Below are 22,752 nucleotides of genomic sequence, written 5' to 3'. Positions count from 1 at the left end.
AACAGTCACAACAACTGACAAGGCTTGTCCGTTCCCATCTCTGACACCTGCTGATTTATAGAACTGAAGAACGGGGGCACTTGGTTAAGCACCATAACCTCTTCAACAGTTGAGCTCTATTTTCTTGGCTGTTATCTATTTTATTTTATTCTAATGATAATTTTTTGAAATAGGAAGACAATAAAGGATTAAGAAAAATCAAGCCTGCACAGTTATATGTGGCAAAGAGATTCCTCACAACCAAAATATGTTAACTAGAGCAGATAAGAATCAAGTGTCCTAAAAGATGGAGTTCTCCTTTCATCAAGAAGACCCATTCTTCCTTTCCTTCCTTTATCAGGCAGCAGTGGGTTTCAACTTCAACTCCTTTCAGAGAAAGAATAATGTGTTAAGAACTTGTTCCTGTAGATACAGACATGACACCACAGTCTATTATCCCTCATGCCCATTCCTGACAGATCTGTGACCTTGGGCAAGTCACCATACCTCACTGTGTCACCACTTCTTAATCAGTAAAATGGTGCTATAATCTAATCATTAAATTGTGAAAATTCTAAGGTCTTGGTGGTGGTGATAGCAATGGTTATGATTACTATTAAGCAAGACCTGGATATCCGCATTTTCAAAGGTGACTGTGATTTTAAGACACACCACTTACACCTATGCTTCCCAGAGGTAAGAGGAAAAACAAGCAAACAAGATACAATATCCAAGGGAAACTCAGTGCAGTTATTGGGCTTTCTCTATGGTTTCATCCAGGTCACAGTACACAGGTTTCTCTGGTACCAGAAAGGGCAGTGATACCGTGAAACATTTTGCAAGCCAAAAATGGCATAAAACAAAGTTATTGCCATTAGTTTAAATTGGAAAAAAGTTCAGTGTTCCCAGACCAAAGAGAAGTGATCAAATAATAACAAAACTGACAAAAAGGCACTCCCAGAACAGCAAAGGAAAAAAAGTTCTGGTGAACACAAGCCATTTATAAAGTCATTCTGAGGAAGATGCTCAGCAAGACTCTCCCACTGCTGGGGGCTGCACTGCCTCTCCAGGGCTGCTGCAAAACCAATGCTGATGCCATTTCTATGCCGCACCTTATATCATAAAAGCAAAAGTCGGCCCAGCAAGCCCCGCGGGAGGACAGCTCGTCCAGCTCCGGGACCGGCGCCCAGCAGCCCACCGGCCCCCCCCCATCCAGGTGGGTTGGAGGAGCCCAGCGGAGCCCCGCCCCTGACCCCAGACACACAGCACTCCCACCGAGCCCCGCCGGAGGACAGCGCGGACCCCAGCCCCCAGCGCAGGTCCAGCTCTGGCGCGCCCAGCAGCCCACCGGCCCCCCCCCATTCAGGATCCTGGGAGGGAGTGGCCTCGGACTGGCTAGGGGCGTGGCCTCTAAGAAGGGGGCGTGGCCTCCTAAAGTGGGCGTGGCCTGCTTCCAGGTGGACCGCCGCTTACGCGGCTGCAGGTATATCACTCACTCCAAGTAATTTGGACCCTCATCCTTTCATCCTTTTCAACAACTTGTCACCTAATACCAACCACAAATTTCTCACCTCTTCTACTACAATTCAACAAAATCCCACACGCCTACTCCATTTCCAACAAAAGTTCTGTTTGAAAATAGCTATACAAGCTCAGTAGTAAATAGCAACTCCTCCAAAAGTTTCACTCAATGTCAGTTATAAAACAAAGAATAACGCCTGATTGAGAAGAAGGTCAGACTCAGAAAGGTAAAAGAGGGGCATCTAGCAGCAACAAAGCTGAACGGCTCCTGGCAGTCTCACCTCACTCAACCAGAACAGTAGCAGCGAGTGTGAAGGACCAAACCACACTGGTCACAATGGTAAAGCAACACAAAAGCCCACCAAACTTTTTTATTCACGAGGCTAGCCCAGAAGACACCAACAGTACTATAGCGTTAGACAACCTCTCTGACAAGGAATTCAGAATGGAGCTACTCAGGATGCTTAGGGAACTAAAAGAAACAATGGAAACCAATGCCAATAAAAGACAAGAGGATTTGAAGGCAGAAATGAGGAAAATGCAATCGGAAATGTCGGACCTGAAAAACCTGGTAGCCAAATTGAAAACCTCAGTGGAAGGCCTCAGCAGCAGAGTAACAGCGGCTGAGAACAGAATCAGTGAGCTCGAAGATCAAGCTCAGAGTCTTGTCAGAAAAGAGCAGAAAATGGAAAAGAGACTCACAGTTGGAGAACAGATGGCAAGAGAAGATCATGATGAAGCCAAGAGGGGTAACATAAGAATTATTGGAGTCCCAGAGGGACAGGAAGAAAACCTTGATGAAGAAGAAACTGTCAAAGAAATCATTGCTACAACGTTTCCAGAGCTGAAGAAAACTTGTGACCACATCCAGGAGGCCCGAAGGGTACCGGCTAGAAGAAATCCAAATAAAAAGACCCCAAGACACATCCTGATCAAAATGACCAAAACCTTAGACAGAGACAAAATTCTGAAAGCAGCAAGATCGAAGAAAGAAATCTCTTACAAAGGAGCATCTTTAAAATTCACAGCTGATTTTTCTGATGAAACCCTCAGGGCCCGAAAACAGTGGTGGGACATAGTGAAAAAACTCAATGAAATAAATGCTTCTCCAAAAATACTTTACCCAGCAAGACTCTCATTCATAATAGAAGGAACAACATACAGTTTCACAGACAAACAACAGCTCAGGAACTTCATAGACTCAAAACCATGGTTACAAGTACAACTAAATGGGCTACTTTTAAGGCAAGACAGGCCTCTCAAATACACCAAATTTCAACAGAACAATGGGACAAAATCCCATAACAATAATATCTCTCAATGTCAATGGGCTAAACGCACCAATTAAAAGACATAGAGTGGCAGGATGGATTAGAAAATTGAACCCAACATTCTGCTGCCTGCAAGAAACACATCTCAATAGTCAAAGCAAACACAGACTCAGAGTCAAAGGCTGGAAAACAATCCTACAGGCAAACAGCTCCCAGAAAAAAGCTGGGGTAGCCATCTTTATATCAGACCACATCAATTTCAGAGTGAAGAAGGTCATAAGAGACAGTGAAGGCCATTTCTTATTGATCAAAGGATCTGTACAACAGGAAGAACTTATAATAATAAATGTGTATGCACCTAATGAGAGACCAGCAAAGTACTTAAAACAATTACTCATAGATTTGGAAAAAGACATCGATAGCAATACAATACTAGTGGGAGACTTCAACACCGCTTTGTCACCTCTTGATAGATCAACCAGACTCAAGCTTAGCAAGGACATACTTCATCTGAGGGAAACAATGGAAGAAAGGGACTTAGTAGATATATACAGGACACTTCATCCACAAAAAGCTGAATACACATTCTTCTCAAGCATACATGGAATGTTCTCCAAGATAGACCACATGCTGAGCCACAAAACATGCCTCCATAAAATTAAGAAGATAGAGATTATATCAACAATCTTCTCAGACCATAATGCACTGAAATTAGAAGTAAATCACACACAAAAACAAAAAACTAAATTAAACACATGGAAATTAAACAGTGCGCTATTAAACAACGAGTGGCTTAGACAGGAAATTAAAGAGGAAATCAAAAGATTCCTAGAAACGAATGAAAATGAGGACACGAGTTACCAAAACTTATGGGACACAGCAAAAGCGGTCTTAAGAGGAAAGTTTATAGCTCTACAAGCATTCCTCAGAAAGGAGGAGCAAGCCCACATAAATAAACTAACCTCACAGCTTAAGAACTTGGAGAAGGACCAACAAAAGGAGCACAACCCTAACAGGAGGAAGGAAATAATAAAACTCAGAGCAGAGATTAACGAGATGGAAACCCAGAAAACAATCCGAAAGATCAATGAAACCAAGAGCTGGTTCTTTGAGAAAATTAACAAAATCGATAAGCCCCTAGCAAAACTCACAAAGAAAGGGAGAGAGAAAACCCTAATAAACCGAATCAGAAATGAAAAGGGGGGGGGGGGTCATTATAACAGAAACTACAGAAATTCAAAGGATCCTCAGGGAGTACTTTGAAAAGCTTTATGCCACGGAACATCAAAACCTCGAGGAAATGGATGAATTCCTAGACTCCTACAGACTCCCAAGGCTGAACCAAGAAGACCTGGAATACCTGAACAGACCTATCACCATCAAGGAAATTGAAATGGTAATAAAAAGTCTCCCCAAGCACAAAAGCCCTGGCCCGGATGGATTCACCAGTGAATTCTTTCAAATCTTTAAAGAAGACTTACTCCCAATCCTCTTTAAGCTTTTCCATGAAAATGAAATATCAAATACACTTCCGAACAGTTTCTATGAAGCAAATATCACACTGATACCAAAAGCAGACAGAGATAACACAAAGAAAGAGAACTACAGGCAGATATCCCTGATGAACACAGATGCAAAGATCCTCAACAAACTAGTAGCAAATAGAATCCAACTACTCATCAAAAAGATCATTCACCATGACCAAGTAGGATTCATCCCAGGGATGCAAGGATGGTTTAACATTTGGAAATCAATCAACATAATCCATCATATCAACAAAAGAAAAGATAAAAAGCATATGATCATATCAATAGATGCAGAGAAAGCATTTGACAAGATCCAGCACCCCTTTATGATGAAAACCCTAGCCAAAATGGGTATAGAGGGGACTTTCCTCAGCATAGTTAAAGCCATCTACCACAAGCCTACAGCAAGTATCATCCTCAATGAGGAAAAACTGAGAGCCTTCCCTCTAAGATCAGGAACGAGACAAGGATGCCCACTCTCTCCACTGCTGTTCAATATAGTACTGGAAGTACTTGCAATAGCAATTAGGCAAGAAAAAGATATTAAGGGCATTCAGGTAGGAAAGGAAGAAATCAAGCTCTCACTATTCGCAGATGATATGATACTATACTTAGAGAACCCAATAACCTCCACCAAAAAACTCCTAGAAACAATAGACTTGTACGGTAAAGTTGCAGGCTATAAAATCAATACCCAAAAGTCCATGGCTTTCCTATACGCAAACAGTGAGAGAGAGGAAAGCTATATGAAAAAAATAAATCCCGTTCACAATTGTGCCCCAGAAAATCAAGTACCTAGGAATCAGCTTAACTAAGGAAGTAAAGGACCTGTACAAAGAAAACTACAAAACGCTACTTCAGGAAAGAAAAGAGGACATGAGGAAATGGAAAGACATCCCCTGCTCATGGGTCGGGAGACTTAACATTGTCAAAATGGCAATACTACCGAAAGCACTGTATAAATTCAATGCAATTCCTATAAGGATACCCATGACATTCTTCAAAGAAATGGAGCAAACACTCCTGAAATTTATATGGAACAATAAGCCCCCACGAATAGCTAAAGCAATTCTTGGGAAAAAGAAAATGGGAGGAATGAACCTCCCTAACTTCAAACTTTACTACAAAGCGGTAATAATTAAAACAGCATGGTACTGGAACAAAGGCAGAACTGCAGACCAATGGAACAGAGTTGAATACACTGACATCTCCCCTCAATCATATGATCATCTAATCTTTGCTAAAGGTGCAAGAAATGTGAAGTGGAGTAAGGAACGCCTCTTTAACAAATTGTGCTGGCATCACAGGACAGCTACATGCAAAAAAATGGGCTCAGAACTCTGCCTAAAACCATGTACAAAGGTAAGATCAAAATGGATTAAAGACCTCAACATCAGACCAGAAACCATAGGATACATTGAAGACAAAGTTGGCAAAACCCTCCATGACATTGAGGCTAATGGTATTTTCAAAGATGACACGCCACTGGCTGAGCAATTGAAAACAGAGATAGATAAATGGGACTATCTTAAACTAAGAAGCTTCTGCACCTCCAAAGAAACAGTGACCAAAATACAAAGACAGTCTACAGAATGGGAAAGAATATTCGCCGAATACACATCTGACAAGGGGTTGATATCAAGGATATACAAAATACTGGTTGAACTCTACAAGAAGAAAACATCCGACCCCATCAAAAAATGGGGCAATGAAATGAACAGAAACTTTCTCAAAGAAGAAATCCGAATGGCAAAAAAGCACATGAGAAAATGCTCTACATCATTAATCATCAGGGAGTTGCAGATCAAAACCACAATGAGATACCATCTCACACCTCAGAGACTGGCCCACATTCAAAAGAACAAAAGCAACCGTTGCTGGTGCGGATGTGGCGAGAAAGGGACACTCCTTCACTGTTGGTGGGAATGCCGACTGGTTCAGCCCTTTTGGAAAACAGTATGGACGTTCCTCAAAAAATTAGAAATTGAGCTCCCATTTGACCCACCGATACCCCTCCTGGGAATATATCCCAGAGAGGCAAAAATGTGTAGCCGAAGTGACATCTGCACTTGTTTGTTCATTGAAGCACTCTTTACAGTAGCCAGAAACTGGAAGAGACCTGAGTGCCCAAGAACAGATGACTGGTTAAAGAAACTTTGGTACATCTACACAATGGAGTACTATGTAGCTCTTAGAAAAGATGAAGTCATGAACTTTACATACAAGTGGTACAATATGGAAAGTATCATGCTAAGCGAAATGAGTCAGAAAGAGAGGGATAGACATAGAAAGATTGCATTCATCTGGGGGATATAAAATAACAAAATATGAGATTAATACCCAAGAATAGCTGAGATCAACACCGGGAGGATTACTCCATAGCTTAGAGGCCTGCCGAGTATTCTAGGGGAAAGGACAGTTCAGATAGGAAAGGGAACACCAAATGGAGGGTGTTTGGAGGATCCTCCCAGGAGGGGAGATGCAGGTTGAAAGTAGACTGGACTGAACATGTTCGCCACTCAATGCCTCTTTTGCTGATCACAACACCCAAAGGGAGAGAGAGAACAAAAGGGAATGCCCTGCCACAGTGGCAGGGGGGGATGGGGGGATGGGGGGGATGGGGGGGAGGGATATTATCCTGGTGGTGGAAAATGGGCACTGGTGGAGGGATGGGTATTTGATCGTGGTATGGCCGAGATCCAAGCACAAAAAATTGTAAATCTACAACTGTACCTCATGGTGTTTCACTAATAATAAAAAAAAAAAAAGCAAAAGTCCTCTCTGAATTTCTTCTAGGTCTGGAGCAATAGCACAGAGGTAGGGTGTTTGCCTTACAAGCAGCCAACATGGTCGACCCGAGTTCAATTCCTCCGCCCCTCTAGGAGAGCCCGGCAAGCTACCGAGAGTATCTCGCCTGCACGGCAGAGTCTGGCAAGCTACCCGTGACGTATTCGATATGCCACACACAGTAATAAGAAGTCTCATGATCTCCATCGTTAGTGGGCCCGCTCGAGTAAATCTATGAACAATGGGAGGACCGTTATTATTATTTTTATTTAAAATAGGCAGCAGTCATTTCTTTCACCAAAGTGAAGTAACAAAACACAAACTTTCCAAAAGTGGTGCATACCTGTACTAGATTTTGCCTTTCCATGTACTGACAATAGAAAGGGTCTTCTTGAAAGGAAGTCTCTGCTGGGAATTCACACCCTTCACCCACCCACCACCAGGTTACATGCAAGCCATGCTCACCTCTATGAGGAGTCTGACCCCATTGCAACTTGATCTGTATGGTAGGCAACTTTGAAAACTACATAAGGTAGTACCCTGAATGTAGCTGCCTTTCAAAATACAGAGAAATTAAACCCTTCATCAGCTCTCCCATTACCATGTGTTAATTGATCCATAAAACAAGAGGTTCCATTGATTTGCTAAGAAAGATTCATTGCATATTATCCCCTAATCTGATTTAAATGTGTTGACCCTGTGCCAATCTTGCCTAGACATCATTCTGCTCTAAAATATTTTTAACAACATTCTTATGAATATGATTTCTCACTGAATCACCCTCTTTGAGTAAGGAAAGTCAAAACTCTCAGTGTTAGCATGGAAGATGCTTGTTGGAGAGGACTTAGGAGAAACACAGCTGCTGCTGTTGGCTCCAGATTTCTGCCTCACACTAAGGATTTGTTGGTGTTGATGTTTTTTTCCCCTGTGTGAAGAGAGGACACAAAGAATGGAGGAGAAATTTGCCCAGATTCTTTGGGAGGCCAAATTCTGAGTGGATTCTGGGTTTACTCCAAGATCTCCTCTCTACCCAGGTGATGTTCCTCTTGATTATCCTTTTGCTGCTTATTCCTTTTGTGCAATCTCTTTCCCTTCTCTTCTCATCTTCATGCTTGTGCAGAACTAAAATCCATGGATTAGTATAAATTAAAATGCTAGGTTAGGGCTCAATTGTAGAGCCTTGCATGTGTGAGGGCCTGGACTTCATTGTCAGCACTAAAAAATAAATATTAAAATGCTACAGGACTAGAAAGATATCAACTAGATAAATACTTTCACATGGGAAAAATACAGAAAGAAATCTACCCAATATTAACAATTGCTACTTCGAGATGGTGGGATTATGAGTAATTTATTTTCTACTCTCAAAGCTTAGGGTATTTTCAAAGCTTCTTCTATGACCATGTGTTACTATTTTAACCAGAAAAAATATAAATAAATCAGTAGCTACGAGTGAATACAACTGTGTTTCTGAAAACCCAAGGACAAGCACTGGATTATGGAGCAGAGCTAGAGCAAATGAATGGGGCATCTTTCACATGCCCTCTCCCCCCGAGTGGGCCTGAAAAATCAGATCCATTCAGGGGTCTTGCTCCAAGAAGGTCCACTCAGAGTTAGCTTGGGAGTTTAGCCTCCTGGTAAATGCCTTGGCTTTCGTTTCAGAAACAGAATTGAGGATGTCAGTCTGGACTTCGATCTCATTTAATTTGAAGGAGCTTATCTCATTTAATTTGGTGGAGTTTATCTGCTTGGACTCAAAAGGGATGGTCAGGAATTGTATTTATCTTGGGTACCTCTTTTCTCTGAAGAGAACAATGAGCAAAAAAAAACCAGCAGCACAAGAACGAAAAATGACGGCACACTGCAGCAACATCGAGTTTTTTCCCTCTTACCCTAAGCACCAGGAAGGTTCCTGGACACACTCTGCTTCCACATGTCCACATGCAACTGCCTTCCCATTGGTGAGGTAGAGGTGGAGGGTGGAGCTGACACTACATAGAGAATTAATAATGGGGGTGGGGATTGGAGAGATAACATAGAAGGTAGGGTGTTTGCCCTGCATGCAGTCAACCAGGGCTCAGTCCCCAGCATTCCATATGGTTCTCTGAGCAATGCCAAGAGTAATTCCTGAGTATAAAGTCAGAAGTAACCCTGACAATTGCTGGGTGTGCCTCTCCCTCACAAAAAAAGAAAATTAATAAAGGGGAATGGAGCCAGAGAGATAGTACAAGGCATTTGCCTTGTATGTGACCAACCCAGTTTTGATTCCCAGAATTCTGCATGGTTCCCTGAGCATTGCCAGGAATAATTCTTAAGTGAAAATCCAGGAGTAACCCCTGAGCACCATAGAGTATGACTCTCCCCACCCCACACCCCCCCGAAAAAAGAAGAAATTTATAAGCTGGGAAGGGATCTAGAAGGGACAGAGCCTTGGATTAGATCCCTTAAAAGATTCCCATATGACAATATCATGCCCCACATTGAGAGCTTCAAGACTCACATAGATCAAAGAGTTTACTTCCAACTGTAGGAAAAGGATTAGAAGTTACTGGCTGAGTTAGAAGTTTCTGGAGGGAGGGGGGGGGTTACCCCAGCCCATTTGCTGCCACTCTGGAAGACTTCCGACAGTAAGTTTTATAGTCATGTCCATCAAGAACATCTGCTCTACATTATATTAATTGAGACGAGTTCTGCATGCCAGGGGCTGTGCTGAGCCCTTTGACTCTTATCTCCTTGTTTGATTCCCTCAAAGACAATTACTATCCTTATTTCACTCAAGAGGACCTGGAGTAAAATCAGGTTCCATGCTCAAGTGGAAATCTTAGGGTGTTCACTTCCTGGGGCTCTCCTAACTAGCCGCAAGATTGGTATCTTCAGACAACAGAAATAACTTTTCTCACGGTTCTGGGGACTCCCCATTCAAACTGAAGCTGGCAGCAGAACAGGTCCCCCTGTGGAGGCTCCGTGCAAGATTTTTCCTCCCCCTCTTCAGGCCCCTGGTCATACCAAGCACTTCTTGGTCCATGGCAGCATAACTCCAATCCCTTCCTCTTTGCTCATTCACTGGCTTAAACAACTATCACAGCCACTATGGTGATAGTTGCTGTTGGCCACTATTCACAATTTGCCATTCACGTTTGAAATGTATATAATGGTATTCTGAAAAGTTCACAGAATCTCTGTTGACTATGGACACCCCTAGGCTGACACTGAAAATGGGCTTTGGTTTACCTGGTTACAGAGCCTTTTTTTTTATGGTACTTGTCATCCCCTCCTGGAATAAAAAGTGGATGTTCTTCTGTGGGGAGAGTAAATACCTGGTACTAGAACAAAATCTAGTTTGGTGGTTCCCTATTTAGCCCGTGCATTAAATTTCCACAGTTTTTCTCAGAGGCAGAAGCATAATTCCTCTCCCCAGAAGTACTAACCCTGTGTCTCAAAGAAGAAAGCCCAGACCTGGCCATCTTCTCCTGCATCCAGCAGTTCCTACGCTGCATAATGGCACTAGCCATACTGAACTCCGGACAACCTGATCCAGAGTGATCTTATTTCAACACTTTACACCTCCAAAGATGCTGCTTCCAAATGCTGTTCCATTCTGAGGTTCCCAATGTGCAGCAATGTTGGGAAATGCTCCAGACTCTAAGACCACTGGTACTGGACTTGACAGTCTAACTGTAGAGCTGACATTTGAACTTCTGGCTCCTTCTGGCTACTGGGGCCTCTTGCTCTGTTAGCACAAAAGTGGGCAACAGAGAAAGCACCACCTGGCTCCATAACCAATCACTGGTGATGTATCAAATACAGATATGGGGTGGGGAGGGGTAGGGCGGAAGTACCCACTGCTGAAGTATCTGCGTGGACTTCCGTATGTCACAGACACCTAGAGAAGCAAAAGATGCAGTAGAGTAGACATGAACTCAGGCAGCTGGGATGGGCTGGGAGGAAACACAGAGAAGAAGAAAGCAAGACCCACAGTGGCCTGTTGGAAAGTACGTGTGCCGGGGAGCACGGGAAGGCACCATGGAAATGTTTCAAAGACAAGCAAAAGATCTGGACCTCAGTGGGAAGGGAAGAAAACATGCAACTGAGACCAAAATGGTAAAATTCAGGCCTAAAGACTCCTCTAGCAAAGGTGGGCAGGGTGAGGGTGGGGCCTGGAAAAGCTGAGTGTCCGATGTCTTGACCAAACATGCTCTCGTGTGTGTGTGCCAGCAATCAGGGGCGCTGTGTTCACGTCTTCTCAGGACATTTTAACAACTTGAACTATTTAACAACTTAGACAATAAACCAAGTACGCAGATGCTCACCATACTTTGATCCTTGCTCTCGGCGAGCCCTCCTCATTGCAAACTCCAACACATACTCTCTCTCTCTCTCTCTCTCTCTCTTTCTCACACACACACACACACACACACACACACACACACACCAGTTTCCCTCCCAACACCAGCTTGCACCACAGCCAATAGTTGAGTGAAGAAAAAGGTAAGGGAATGAGACATGAAATTGCCTGTATCAACAACCAAGAAAGAAGGCATCCAGGACATAAATCACCTTTGCAGCGCTCACAACAGGCTCCCCTCTGCTTGACGGCCAGCGCACAGTCTCGGGACAGCACGGGACACTTCTCTCTCTTACACGTCACTTCCTTGTTCTAGGCAAAAAAGAAAAAGAAAGGAAGAGAGAGAGAGGGGAGAGAGAGGGAGAGAGAGAGAAAGAGGTATTTGAGATAAACTTCAAACAGAATTCTGACATGACGCAGAGTTCTTCCTAACTTCCTCCTCCTTTCATACTTGCCTCATCTTTGGCTAGAAAACCCCGTGACAGCAAATAGCAGTTTGTTCTGCCTAGAACAGAAATACTCATCGAGGAACATAACATCTTGTGAGATTAAGGGAGATAAGAGAGGAAGAAAAGTTCCTTCTTTGTAAACCAGTTTAACCCAGATAACTGAATGGTGAGAGATTTTCTCCCGTTCTGTTCTAAAGTTTCTTTTCAGCACGCAGTATAGAAACGATAATATTTGCGTAAATCATATTTTGCCGATTGGGCTACCTGGGCCAGGACTGCATCGTGAGAACAAAAATATTTGCACATGGCTGTCCAACAATTCCTAATAAGAGAGTATATTAAAATGCAGTAATCTAAAGTTCCAACTCAAATAATGACAAAGTTGAAGACTGAATCAGCTCAGTAAGAGAAAAAATAATATTCCCCATGCCAAGCTGAGACACAGTCTCAGTGTTTTATGGTCGTGGGACAGCTGCATTATATTAGCACTTATGCTAATGAAAGTGTGCTGAGCATTTGCATCCTCTGTTTTCTCCTGAAAGGTTAGCTGTTAAAATGTCTCAGAGAAGATCTGAACATGATGTATATACTTGCTGGAACCCAGACTGGACGCACATGAATAAAAGCTTCATGTCACGGAAATCACTCCAACAAGAGTTCCACTTTAACGGGGCCCTGCTATAGGCTGAGTAGGGTGGCTTTCTCTCTAATCTAACCGTGAGAGATAAGTTTAATCATGACCCCAGGGTTACAAATAAGACCCCAGCTCAGAGAAGAGCTCTCTGGAGAGAGAAGTGTCTCTCCAAACAGCAGCGCCCTGCAGTGGGAAGGTGGATTTCTAGTGGACTCAGTGACATGTGCACATTTACTCTCTGCCCTTTGATGCAGGTTGGCACTACCATATTCGTAGTCACATGTGGAGGTTAGACTGGAGAGAAGAGAAATGACTGCTCTCTCACCTAGAGATGGACCTGGAATCCTCCTGCAATACATGCAGGAGAAATTCTAATTCAACCCCGATGGTGACCTTGGAAAGATCCACAAGTGAACTTCCATGTCATAGAGCAAAATAGTTCTCACCATTAGAGGTCCATAACCAACAAGGGGTGTGTGTGTGTAAGTAGTATTGGGGGAGGGTTCTATGGGTGGTAGGGTAGCTGAATAGTCTGGAGGTACAAGTCAAACCCATACAACCAAATCCAGCCCCAAGACAAAACCCACCACCTGTGCTGCCTCAAACACTTGGGGGAGTTCTTGCAACCCCAAGATGTTCCCAGGATACAATTCTAAAATGAATCTAGAGTTGATTGTAACCTTTTTCAAATGATCAGAACCACCCAGAGTCCCTTTCCTCCCCCTCCTTAACCCCTTAACCCCTGTAAAAACAGTTCCTCTAGCCCCCTTTCTTTAAAGTCTCTTTTCCTACTTTATGTGATAAGGGGCCTCTTTGGGCTAATCTCACTGAATCCTTAACGTCTTAGGAGGCATTAGGCCTCATTGATCTACAAATCAGAACTCTGTGCAATCTGACCTTCCTTTCTTCCTATCCCCCCACCCCGCCACAAGAGGCCTGCGAGCCTAAGGGCAGGGGCTCATCTTCCCTGTAGCTCTGTTTCTACTTCAGTACCTGCAGTTCTCTAACCCCACGGCTACGCAAGGCAGGAAGGCATGGGGGCATGATGCACCTACCAGGGACAGAGCTGCCTAAGCTTTCCCATCTGATGAAACCCAGGTAGCAGCCATCTTTGTCAATGAGGAACCCTGAATCCACTGTGGCAAACACACTGATGAGGTTAACCGGGAGACCTGCCCGGCTGCCTGGAAGGGACCATGTCCCTGCCCCACCACTGGTGCTCCTCTGCTGCTGTTCCCATTTTCACTTCTTAGTTGTCAGTGTCTGAAGGCATAGCTCAAGTGAGTAACCTGTCTCCTTATTGGTGGCATTGGGACGAAGTTGGAAGATGGTGCTTAGGGCTAAGTCCTGGCTCTGGGCTCAGGAGTGACCACTGGTGGTGATCAGGGGAGCAAAACTGCGCAAGGGACAGCCACAAACAAGGCAACCCCATAAAAACAGTTTCTCCAGCCCCCTTTCTTTAAAGTCTCTTTTGGTATGTTATGTGATAAGGGGCCTCTTTGGACTAATCTCACTGAATCCTTAACATTTTGGGAGACATTAGGCCTCATTGAGCTACAAATCAGAACTCCTGTGCAATCTGTCCTTCCTTCCTTCCTTCCTTCCTTCCTTCCTTCCTTCCTTCCTTCCTTCCTTCCTTCTTTCCTTCCTTCCTTCCTTCCTTCCTCTCTTCATTTTCAGGTGTATAATTTAGTATTTCAACATCTGTGTAAACTCCGTTATCATTACCACTAAAAGACTAGCATCTATACACCACAATAAAATACATACCTTTTATCAATCTTACCCACCCATCCCCATCCTTTTTATCTTCTAGTAAGCACCATTATTTAGTTATTTCATTTTTTTCATTATAGTCAAGGGTTTGTTTTTATTTTCTTTGTTCACTGCTTTGTTTCTCAATCTTCTATATATGAGATAAGCCATCCATATTTATTCTTCCTGTCCGACTTATTTCACTTAACACAATGCTCTCAAGGCCCATCCATCCTACCACAGAGGTGAGTCTTCATCTTTTCTCTTCTCTCTCTCTCTCTCTCTCTCTCTCTCTCTCTCTCTCTCTCTCTCTTTCCCTCTAATAGCCTAATTGTATTCCACTGTATGTGGTGGGAGATCCATATATGTAGATCCACTTATTCATTGGTGGGTACTTAAGTTCTTGTTTCTAGATCTTGGATATTGTTAATAGTGCTACATGTAAATCTGGGATACATGTAACTTTTAAAATTACTATTTTCATGTTCTTTGGATAATACCCAGAAATAGAATAGTCAGTAATTCTATTAATTTTTTTGAAATCTCCATATTCTTTCCTTACAAATTCACATCCTGCCAATAGGGTGAGAGGGCTCCTTTCTTCACACCTCCACCAACACTCATCTGCTTCCTTTTTTGATTATAGAGAATCTAACAGCTGTAATGTGATATATCATTCTCACTGTGGCTTTGAGTTGCATTTCCCTAATAATAAAAGATGATTCACACTTTTTTGTGTGTCTCTCAGCCATTTTCAGGTCTTCTTTGGTGAAATGTCTGCTTAAGTCCCCTGCACACTTTTTAAATAAGATTGTTTGGTTATGATTGTCGAGTTGTATGATTTGTTTATATATTTGAGGTAAGGATCCCTTGTCAGATATATTTATTTTCAAGTATATTCCTCCATTCAGAAAACTGCCTTTCCAGTGGCTGGAGTGATAGTAAAGTGGGTAGGGCATCTGCCTTGCACGTGGCTGATCCGGGTTCCTTCCCCAGCATCCCATCTGGCCCCCTAAGCACAGAGCCAGAAGTGATTTCTAAGTGCAGTGCCAGGACGAAGCCTGAGTACCACTGGAAAAAAAAAAAAACAGAAAATTGCCATTTTTATTTTGACAATGTTTGGGTTTTATTTTGCTGCACAAAAACATTTTTATTTGATGTAATCCCACGTGTTTATATTTGATACCCCATAATCCCTACACACCCTCCCCACATCATTAGAAATGAACTAGAAAGATAGACCTCGAAGAGTTTGTTTTCTAGTTTTATTCTATGTACTTTGTTGTTTGAGATCTTAATTCCAAGTACTTAATTCATTTTGAGTTAATTCTTCTGAATGTGTAAGATAGCAATCATTTCATTCTACTGCATGTCCGTTTGTCCAACACCATTTAACAAAGAAAATTTCCTCTCAGCTCTATTGTCATCATTTAATTAAGCATATATGTGAAGGTTTATTTCTGAACTCTCAGTTCTCTGCTGTATTCCTTTGTTTGTTTGTTTGTTTTGGGGCCATACCTGGTGATGCTCAGGAGCTACTCCTGGCTTTTCACTCAGAAATTATTCCTGACAGTGCTCAGGGGACCACATAGGATGCTGGAGAATGAACCCAGTGGGCCACAAGTAACGCGAATGCCTTACCCACTGTACTATCTCTCACACCTCTGTATGCCCATTTTTATTCTAATACCATACAGTTCCCATTATTGTAGCTTCATTGTAGCACTGTGGCACTATCCTCCTGTTGTTCATCGATTTGCTTGAGCGGGCACTGGTAACGTCGCCATTGTGAGGTTTTTGTTGTTACTGTTTTTGGCATATCAGATATGCCACGGGGAGCTTGCCAGGCCCTGCCATGTGGGTGGGATACTCTTGGTATCTTGCTTATTGCTTCATTGTATAGTTTAAAATGAGAGCACTTGATATCTTTATTTCATCCTTTTAGTCAACATTGCATTGACTATTTGATGTCTTTATAGTTGCATGCAAATCTTAGAATTTTTGGTTCTATTTTTGAGAAGAGTATCTTTGATAGAAATTGTACTGAACAAAATGCTGCTTTAAGTGATCTGCACCAGACATCCAGGCTCCCAGGCGCCTCCACTCTCCCATTCCTCCCTCTCTGCTTCATAATAATGGTGGGATCAAGTCTCACTGGGAGCCATGCCCTTATATTTCTTTTCATAATTTTCTTAAGTTACAAAGGGGGAGGTCTCAAGTGACCCCAATCTCATAAAACCTCTTTCCTTTGTATCATGTGAATAATCAAGACCAAAGAAGATTTTTGTGATCTTAGCCTCACACTCAGTTGTTTTTTCCAACTTGTGTGACGTACGTTGAGACACATTCCTGGGCCTGCCATCTCTTATGCATCTCTTGTGTCCTTTACTTCATATGACCTGGGGATAGAAGTGGTACTTAAGGTTTTTTTCTTCTCATGTAGAAGATGCCCCTAGTGCCTTTGGGTGTCTATGCATGTGGCATTTGACTTTGCTCTCCTGACCCAGGTTCGATACCGCTGCCCCTCTCGGAGAGCCCGGCAAGCTACCAAAAGTATCTTGCCCACATGGCAAAGCCTGGAAAGCTCCCCATGACGTATTCAATATGCCAAAAATAGTAACAACAAGTCTCACAATTTGTTGGGAGACGTTCCTGGTGCCCGCTCAAGTAAATCAATGAACAACGGGAGGACAGTGAAGTGCAGTGCTACAAAGGTAATCCATAGTAGGGTCAAAATTCAAACTAAAGAGGTATTTTTTTAAAAAACAATAATGTCTTCATACTATAAAGTAATCAAGAATAACAGTTAGGTACAACCACTATTTTAAAAATTGTGTACTGGACCCACAAAATTGTCACATTAGAAGTACTATATAACCAGCGATTTCTGGGAATATGTAACCCCCTCCCATCAAAAAATAAATAAAAGAAATACCTGCTCCAATGTTCATAGCAACAAAATTCATGATACGCAGGAAATGGAAGTAACTAGTGACTGATCTCGGTATGAATAAAGAAGTTGTATATATAAATACACACACACACATATACCAGTGTATAAACCCATAATTTTTTAGAACAGAAAATTCTATCTTTTTTAATTGCCATGGATTGAACCCATGTTTTATGCATGCAAATTATGCACTTCACCATGGAACCACTTTCCTCATCCAATAATATTATTCTTAGGATCCTGAATGGACTTGACAGCATGTGATAAAGTCAAATAAAGAAAAATAAATACAATATAATCTCACTCTGATAATTACAAAAATTTATAAAATATAATCAATGAATCATTTTATTTATACTAAAATAAAAATCTTAGAAAAAGAGAGTGGAATTGTGGTGACCAGTGATGGACAGTGAGGGAGGGGGAAGGTGACCAAAAGGCAGTGATTAATAAATAAGTCCTAGGGATGCCAAGGACAATATGATGACTGAAATTATGATAGATAAGAAAATTAACAGCACAGCCCTGAGTGCTCTCATCATGAGAATTTTCTTTTCTTATCTATTTTTATTATTTCCTTATGAGATAATGATGTTAGCTAAATCATCATGAAATGATTTCATGGTACATGCAAATCAAGCCATTGTTCTGTGTGCCTTGAACTTTGCCGTGATGTATGCCAATTTTTTCTTTGGGGGTGGGAGGTGCAGCAACCCAGAGGTGCTCAGGGGTTACTCCTGGTGGAGCTTGGGGACACCCGGGATTCAGAATTCCAGGGATCGAGCCTGGGTTGGCCACATATACAAGGCAAGTGCCCTTACCTGCAGTACTATTGCAGTACTATCACTGTGGCCCTCAATTATCTCTTGATAAAATGTGGAAATGAATGAAGATCAAGTATAGAGTTTTTTTTTTTTTTGCCATGAAGCAGTAACTTTGCTCTGCAAAATGCAATTTCTGAAAACTGTGTTTTGATACAAACTCAACCCAGCCCAGGTCAGAGCTGTGACTGAATTCCCTTCCCTGTTCCCTTTGCTATATGCACCTAGCAAGGCTTCAGGGAAGAGTCACTGCCTGTGCATCTCCTCAGAACCTTGCTCCCAGATGCACCTTCTTTCTGAAGAGAATTCTCAAAGGAGGGAGTGCAAAGCACAGCAGGCAGTCAGAAGGTGAAGTCACAATAGGGTTTTGACATAAAGGAAGACACACAGACTTTGGCAGGGGAGGTTGGAGGGCCACACTCCAGTGCTCAGGGTGGACTCTGCACTCACACTCCTAGTGGGGCTTGGAGACCATAAGGAGTGCCAGGGTTATGAACCATCATCAGCGCATTACCTCCTGTACTATCTCTCTGACCCAAATAAGATAAACAGTCTTAGACTAAGGAATTCTTTGCTAAATTAGAGACCTGGGAGCCAGTCAAAATCCATAACATGATCCCAAGATTCATAATAAATAGCTTGTAATTATAGTCCAGCACAAAAGTCATTCCAACCAGATGGTTTGTAGATTCACATCTGGACATTTTATTTTGCACACACATCCACATACACTCAAGAGAGAGAGAAAGAGAGAGTGAGCGAGCGAAAGAGAGAGAAATACACTTTAGCTTAGATTTAAGTAGATGTTTTCCCTTCTAATAACACTTGGCTTTTTTTTATTCTACCATGATGGTATGGAACCGCCTTTCCAGTGAGTAGCTGGCCCAGATCTAGGGCATACTCTAAGAATTCCAGGCCTGGATGACAGAAAGGAAAACAACAGAGAGTGATTGTTGAGAGGATGGGCCCTTTAATTCAAGCACAGGTTGATTAAGACCTCTTGGTCCAATTTCCCTGATTCTGCCAAGAACCAAAATCATTAGTCTGGACCAGTGGTTCTAGGGACCCAAGCAGCCATGACCAGTGGCACACACAGTTATCTCCATTGGTTACCTGCCCCCCAGTGCATCCTCTACCTCTACCCCTACTCCCACTCATGGTCAAGGTCGATTCACTATTTCCTTCAGTTCTGACACAGTTACACTAATGGAACACTTTCTATGCACAAGGTTTTATTCTAAGACTTTTATATGCATTGATAGGGGGAAAAGGAGCCACAAAAAGCAATTCCACACCATCCAGGTCTGGAAAAGTTGCCCTCCCTCACAAGAAAAGCTAATCTTCAATAGAAATAGATATTAGTCACATGTCAGAGGCAGGCATGGAACAGACAAGAAAAAAAAACATCTAGTCCTCAGTCTAGGGCACAGGAGCATTTCTGAGGCCTTCAGCTGACTCACAGGAGCTCTCCTACAAGCATGCCCTCGCGAACACAGTAAGATCTAGACAACGGACAGTCTTCTGGTTAACACGGGATGCTGTACCATTTCAGAGACCGTCAGGAACCTGTGATTCACAGCTCTGAGAGCTCTGACTGGCCCTCAAACAGGGCGCCCCCAACATGCCTCCAAATCTAAACTGAAGGAAATGGTGTGCAAAGATGTTAGAGTAGGCTACGAAGCCCTCCTTCCTCAGGCTTGTGGCGCCCAGCCTCGGTCTCCTTACATCAGCACCTCCTTGGGCAGCCAAGCTGCCGTTTACCTGCTGGAGAAAGACATCAGTTTGTAATATTGCCTCCTTTCCGGAAGACCAAATATAACAAAGCCCAAAGCAGTCTGTGAATGCACATTCAATGAAGTGCCAACATGCAAAAAAAAAAAAAAGGAGGGGCATAAGGAGTAAAAGAGAGGAAAAAAATCAACAGGGCTGGCAACAAGAACGCTCTAGGGACCTAAGCCAAACCACAGCGACAGCCACGCCAAGCCCGAACAGGATCGGACAAGCAGCCCGCTGTGTCTGAGGCTGCCACTAGATGGAAGCACAGAGCTCCCTGGGCAGGCACTGCGGGCTGAGGCTACAGCACCTTCTCCTGAACCTTTCTCAGCATCTGCAGGAGAGGGACTGACTGGCTCCAGGGCTGGGGAGGGCAACAGAGTGTGGAAAGCCAGCACTGTGAGATGTTCCCCTTTGATTTCCTCCACTAGAAAAAAGTTTTTTGAGTTGATTTTGCTCTTTTTCAAACCAAGGCTTGAAGACACTTTTCCCCAATGCACCCATCCTACTATGGGATGTACGAAGTGTGCCTAATCTCATATTTACAGTTAAACAAGCAATAATAGCACAAGAGGGACATCCGAGAGCCAATAAGATGAGAGTGATCAAAGAAAAGTGTGGCTGGCAGATGCTGTACTCTGAGGTGATTAAGCACCACTCACCTCTTGCAGGAAAACAGAAATACTCTGCCCAGCCAGGGCCCTGGGGCCATGCTAGGGACATGCTGACCATACCATGTCTTCCCCCAGGAGGAGGCCTTGTCTTCCTATCAACCTTATCTCTTCCGAAAGCAAAGCCAACCCCAGAGGCAGCTGTCACTTAATGGACTCCAACATTCTAAGTGTCAGAATCTCTTTCAGAGAATTAAGAAGGCTGACCAGTACTTCTGAACAACACCATCCATGCACAAGGAGGGACAGAGGCTGAGACTCTCTCTGTCCCAAGGTAGAGCCCCTCCTTCAACACACACACACACACACACACACACACACACACATCTCTTGTCACTTCATCCCACAATCTTATTCGCCAAGGGCTTCTAGTTTTCACTGATTTCAAGAATTCCCCTCCCTCAAATATAAGAAATTCCACATACCTTCAGCTACAGGTAGGAACAAATGTCGGGCAACCCCTCTGAGAAGTAGACACTTTGAGTGGAAGTCTAGAGTAGTTGAACCAAACTTCGCCCACCAACCACTGTTCTCAGATTGTGGGTTTTCACATGTTCTCAGTGCTATTTTCATGTGTTCTCAGCACCACTGTTCTCTCATGTCCTCATGTACTCACATGTTCTCACATTAACTGCCCAATGCATCTCACTGTTCTCACATGTTCACGCATGTTCTAACATGTTCACACATGTTCTCTTTGTTCTCACATTCTCACTGTTCTCATTTGTTTGCACATGTTCATGCTGTTTTCAAATGTTCTCACATGTTTTCACTGTTATTGTGTGTACTCATATGTTATTTTTTCACATCTCACTGTTTTCACATGTTCTCAAAGTTCTTACTCTCATGTGTTCTCATATTTTCTCACAAGTTCTCTCTTTTCTCTATGGCACAGAGCTGAAAATGCTTCTGCCCTTCTCCAGAACCATTGCACATGCTCTCAGAGACAAGATGCCTGACATTATCATGCCAGACACTGTACTGTCACTTTTTGACAGCAATTGAGAATTAAGGAAGAAAATTTCACCTTCATCAAAATGCCTTCATGGTTCATGAACACAAATAGAATAGTCTGCCCTGATAAAATCCATATTGGAGAACTGATTTGAAAATGCACTCAAAGAAGTTCTTCTCTCAGGACACAAGCAACAGTACAGTGGGTAGGGCATTTGCCTTGCATGCATTCAACCTGGGTTCAATCCCCAGCACCCCATATGGTCCCCTGAGCACTGCCTGGAGTAATTTCTGAGTGCAGAGACAGGAGTAACCCCTGAGCACTGCCAGAACACCCCCCTAAAAAAGTGCTTCTCTCTTTGACAGCCTGAAAACCGCTCACCAAACAATTCATATTTTAGGAACACGGTTGTGTTGTGTCAGGTCCAAGGACCCACAAAATCCAGTGCCATCAGCACACACCTCTCCCTGGGAAATCCTAGTCCCCTGATGCATGAAGTTCAGGAGGCCAGATTTCCCTTAAAGCACCACATTGTAAACCTATTCCAGCCCCGAAGGAGCCAACGGGAACTTTATGTGACACCTGAACCCAGATCACTATTTCTCCTAGGCAAAATTATAAAACTTCCCATAAACACAACAATCAGTCCTAATGTTTTCGGGCACCTCTCATCAAAAGAACTCTGCAGACCTGATTACATTCATCTTCACAGATTTCTTCAGACATACAGGGGAAGAAACAGCACACAGCTAAGCATCCTGGATCTTTCAAAGAGCTACCAACAGTGGGTGAGGGGGCAGGTAGGGAGGTGAGTGGCTAAGCACAGCACTCAAATTTACGGGTGTATCATATTAGAATTGGGTTAGCTCCTACACAACCGTTGAGGTATCAGGACCAGATTAGTGTGTCGCAGAGGTAGCCTGAGCCCTCAGAGAGAAGACAATACAAGCTGATGCCTGCTCCAGCCTGTCTCCTTCGGACAAAATCTGCTCTTAATCTCTTAGAAAATAATCATGGGGGCAGGCGGGGAGGTGGGGGTGGAGGCCAAGATAGCTCAGTGGTTGCCAATGGCAGTCTGAATTTTGATTGATGATTTATTGTTTTAATTAAGCTTCTATTCACTCGCTCTTTGTTACCCATATTACAATCGGCTTCCCCATAACTCTTGTACAGAGTTAAGGGGAGAAAATAAAAGGCCATTTGGCGCCCTGAGCCCTTCGTGTTTAAGGTTCTGGCTCAGTCTCAGATCAGCAGGTGGCAGAGAAAGAAGTTACAGGGATCATAAAGCGATTTCTACGGGAGGATGGCATGC

At 43.1% G+C, this 22,752-nt stretch overlaps 1 protein-coding gene across 1 annotated transcript in view; it reads right to left on the bottom strand.

Moving 5' to 3' along the window:
- BMPER (BMP binding endothelial regulator) overlaps positions 1-22,752 on the bottom strand; it is a 320,091-nt gene that overhangs the window by 264,210 nt on the left and 33,129 nt on the right. Inside the window, exon 3 of the mRNA XM_056118140.1 lies at positions 11,642-11,741. Coding sequence (XP_055974115.1) covers positions 11,642-11,741 — 100 coding nt within the window. The remainder of the gene's footprint in view (positions 1-11,641; positions 11,742-22,752) is intronic.

This window comes from Sorex fumeus, unplaced genomic scaffold, assembly GCF_029834395.1.
Source record: "Sorex fumeus unplaced genomic scaffold, SorFum_2.1 ptg000037l, whole genome shotgun sequence".
In the NCBI taxonomy this organism is placed as follows: Eukaryota; Metazoa; Chordata; class Mammalia; order Eulipotyphla; family Soricidae; genus Sorex; species Sorex fumeus.
This window is presented reverse-complemented; position numbering and strand designations above follow the sequence as displayed.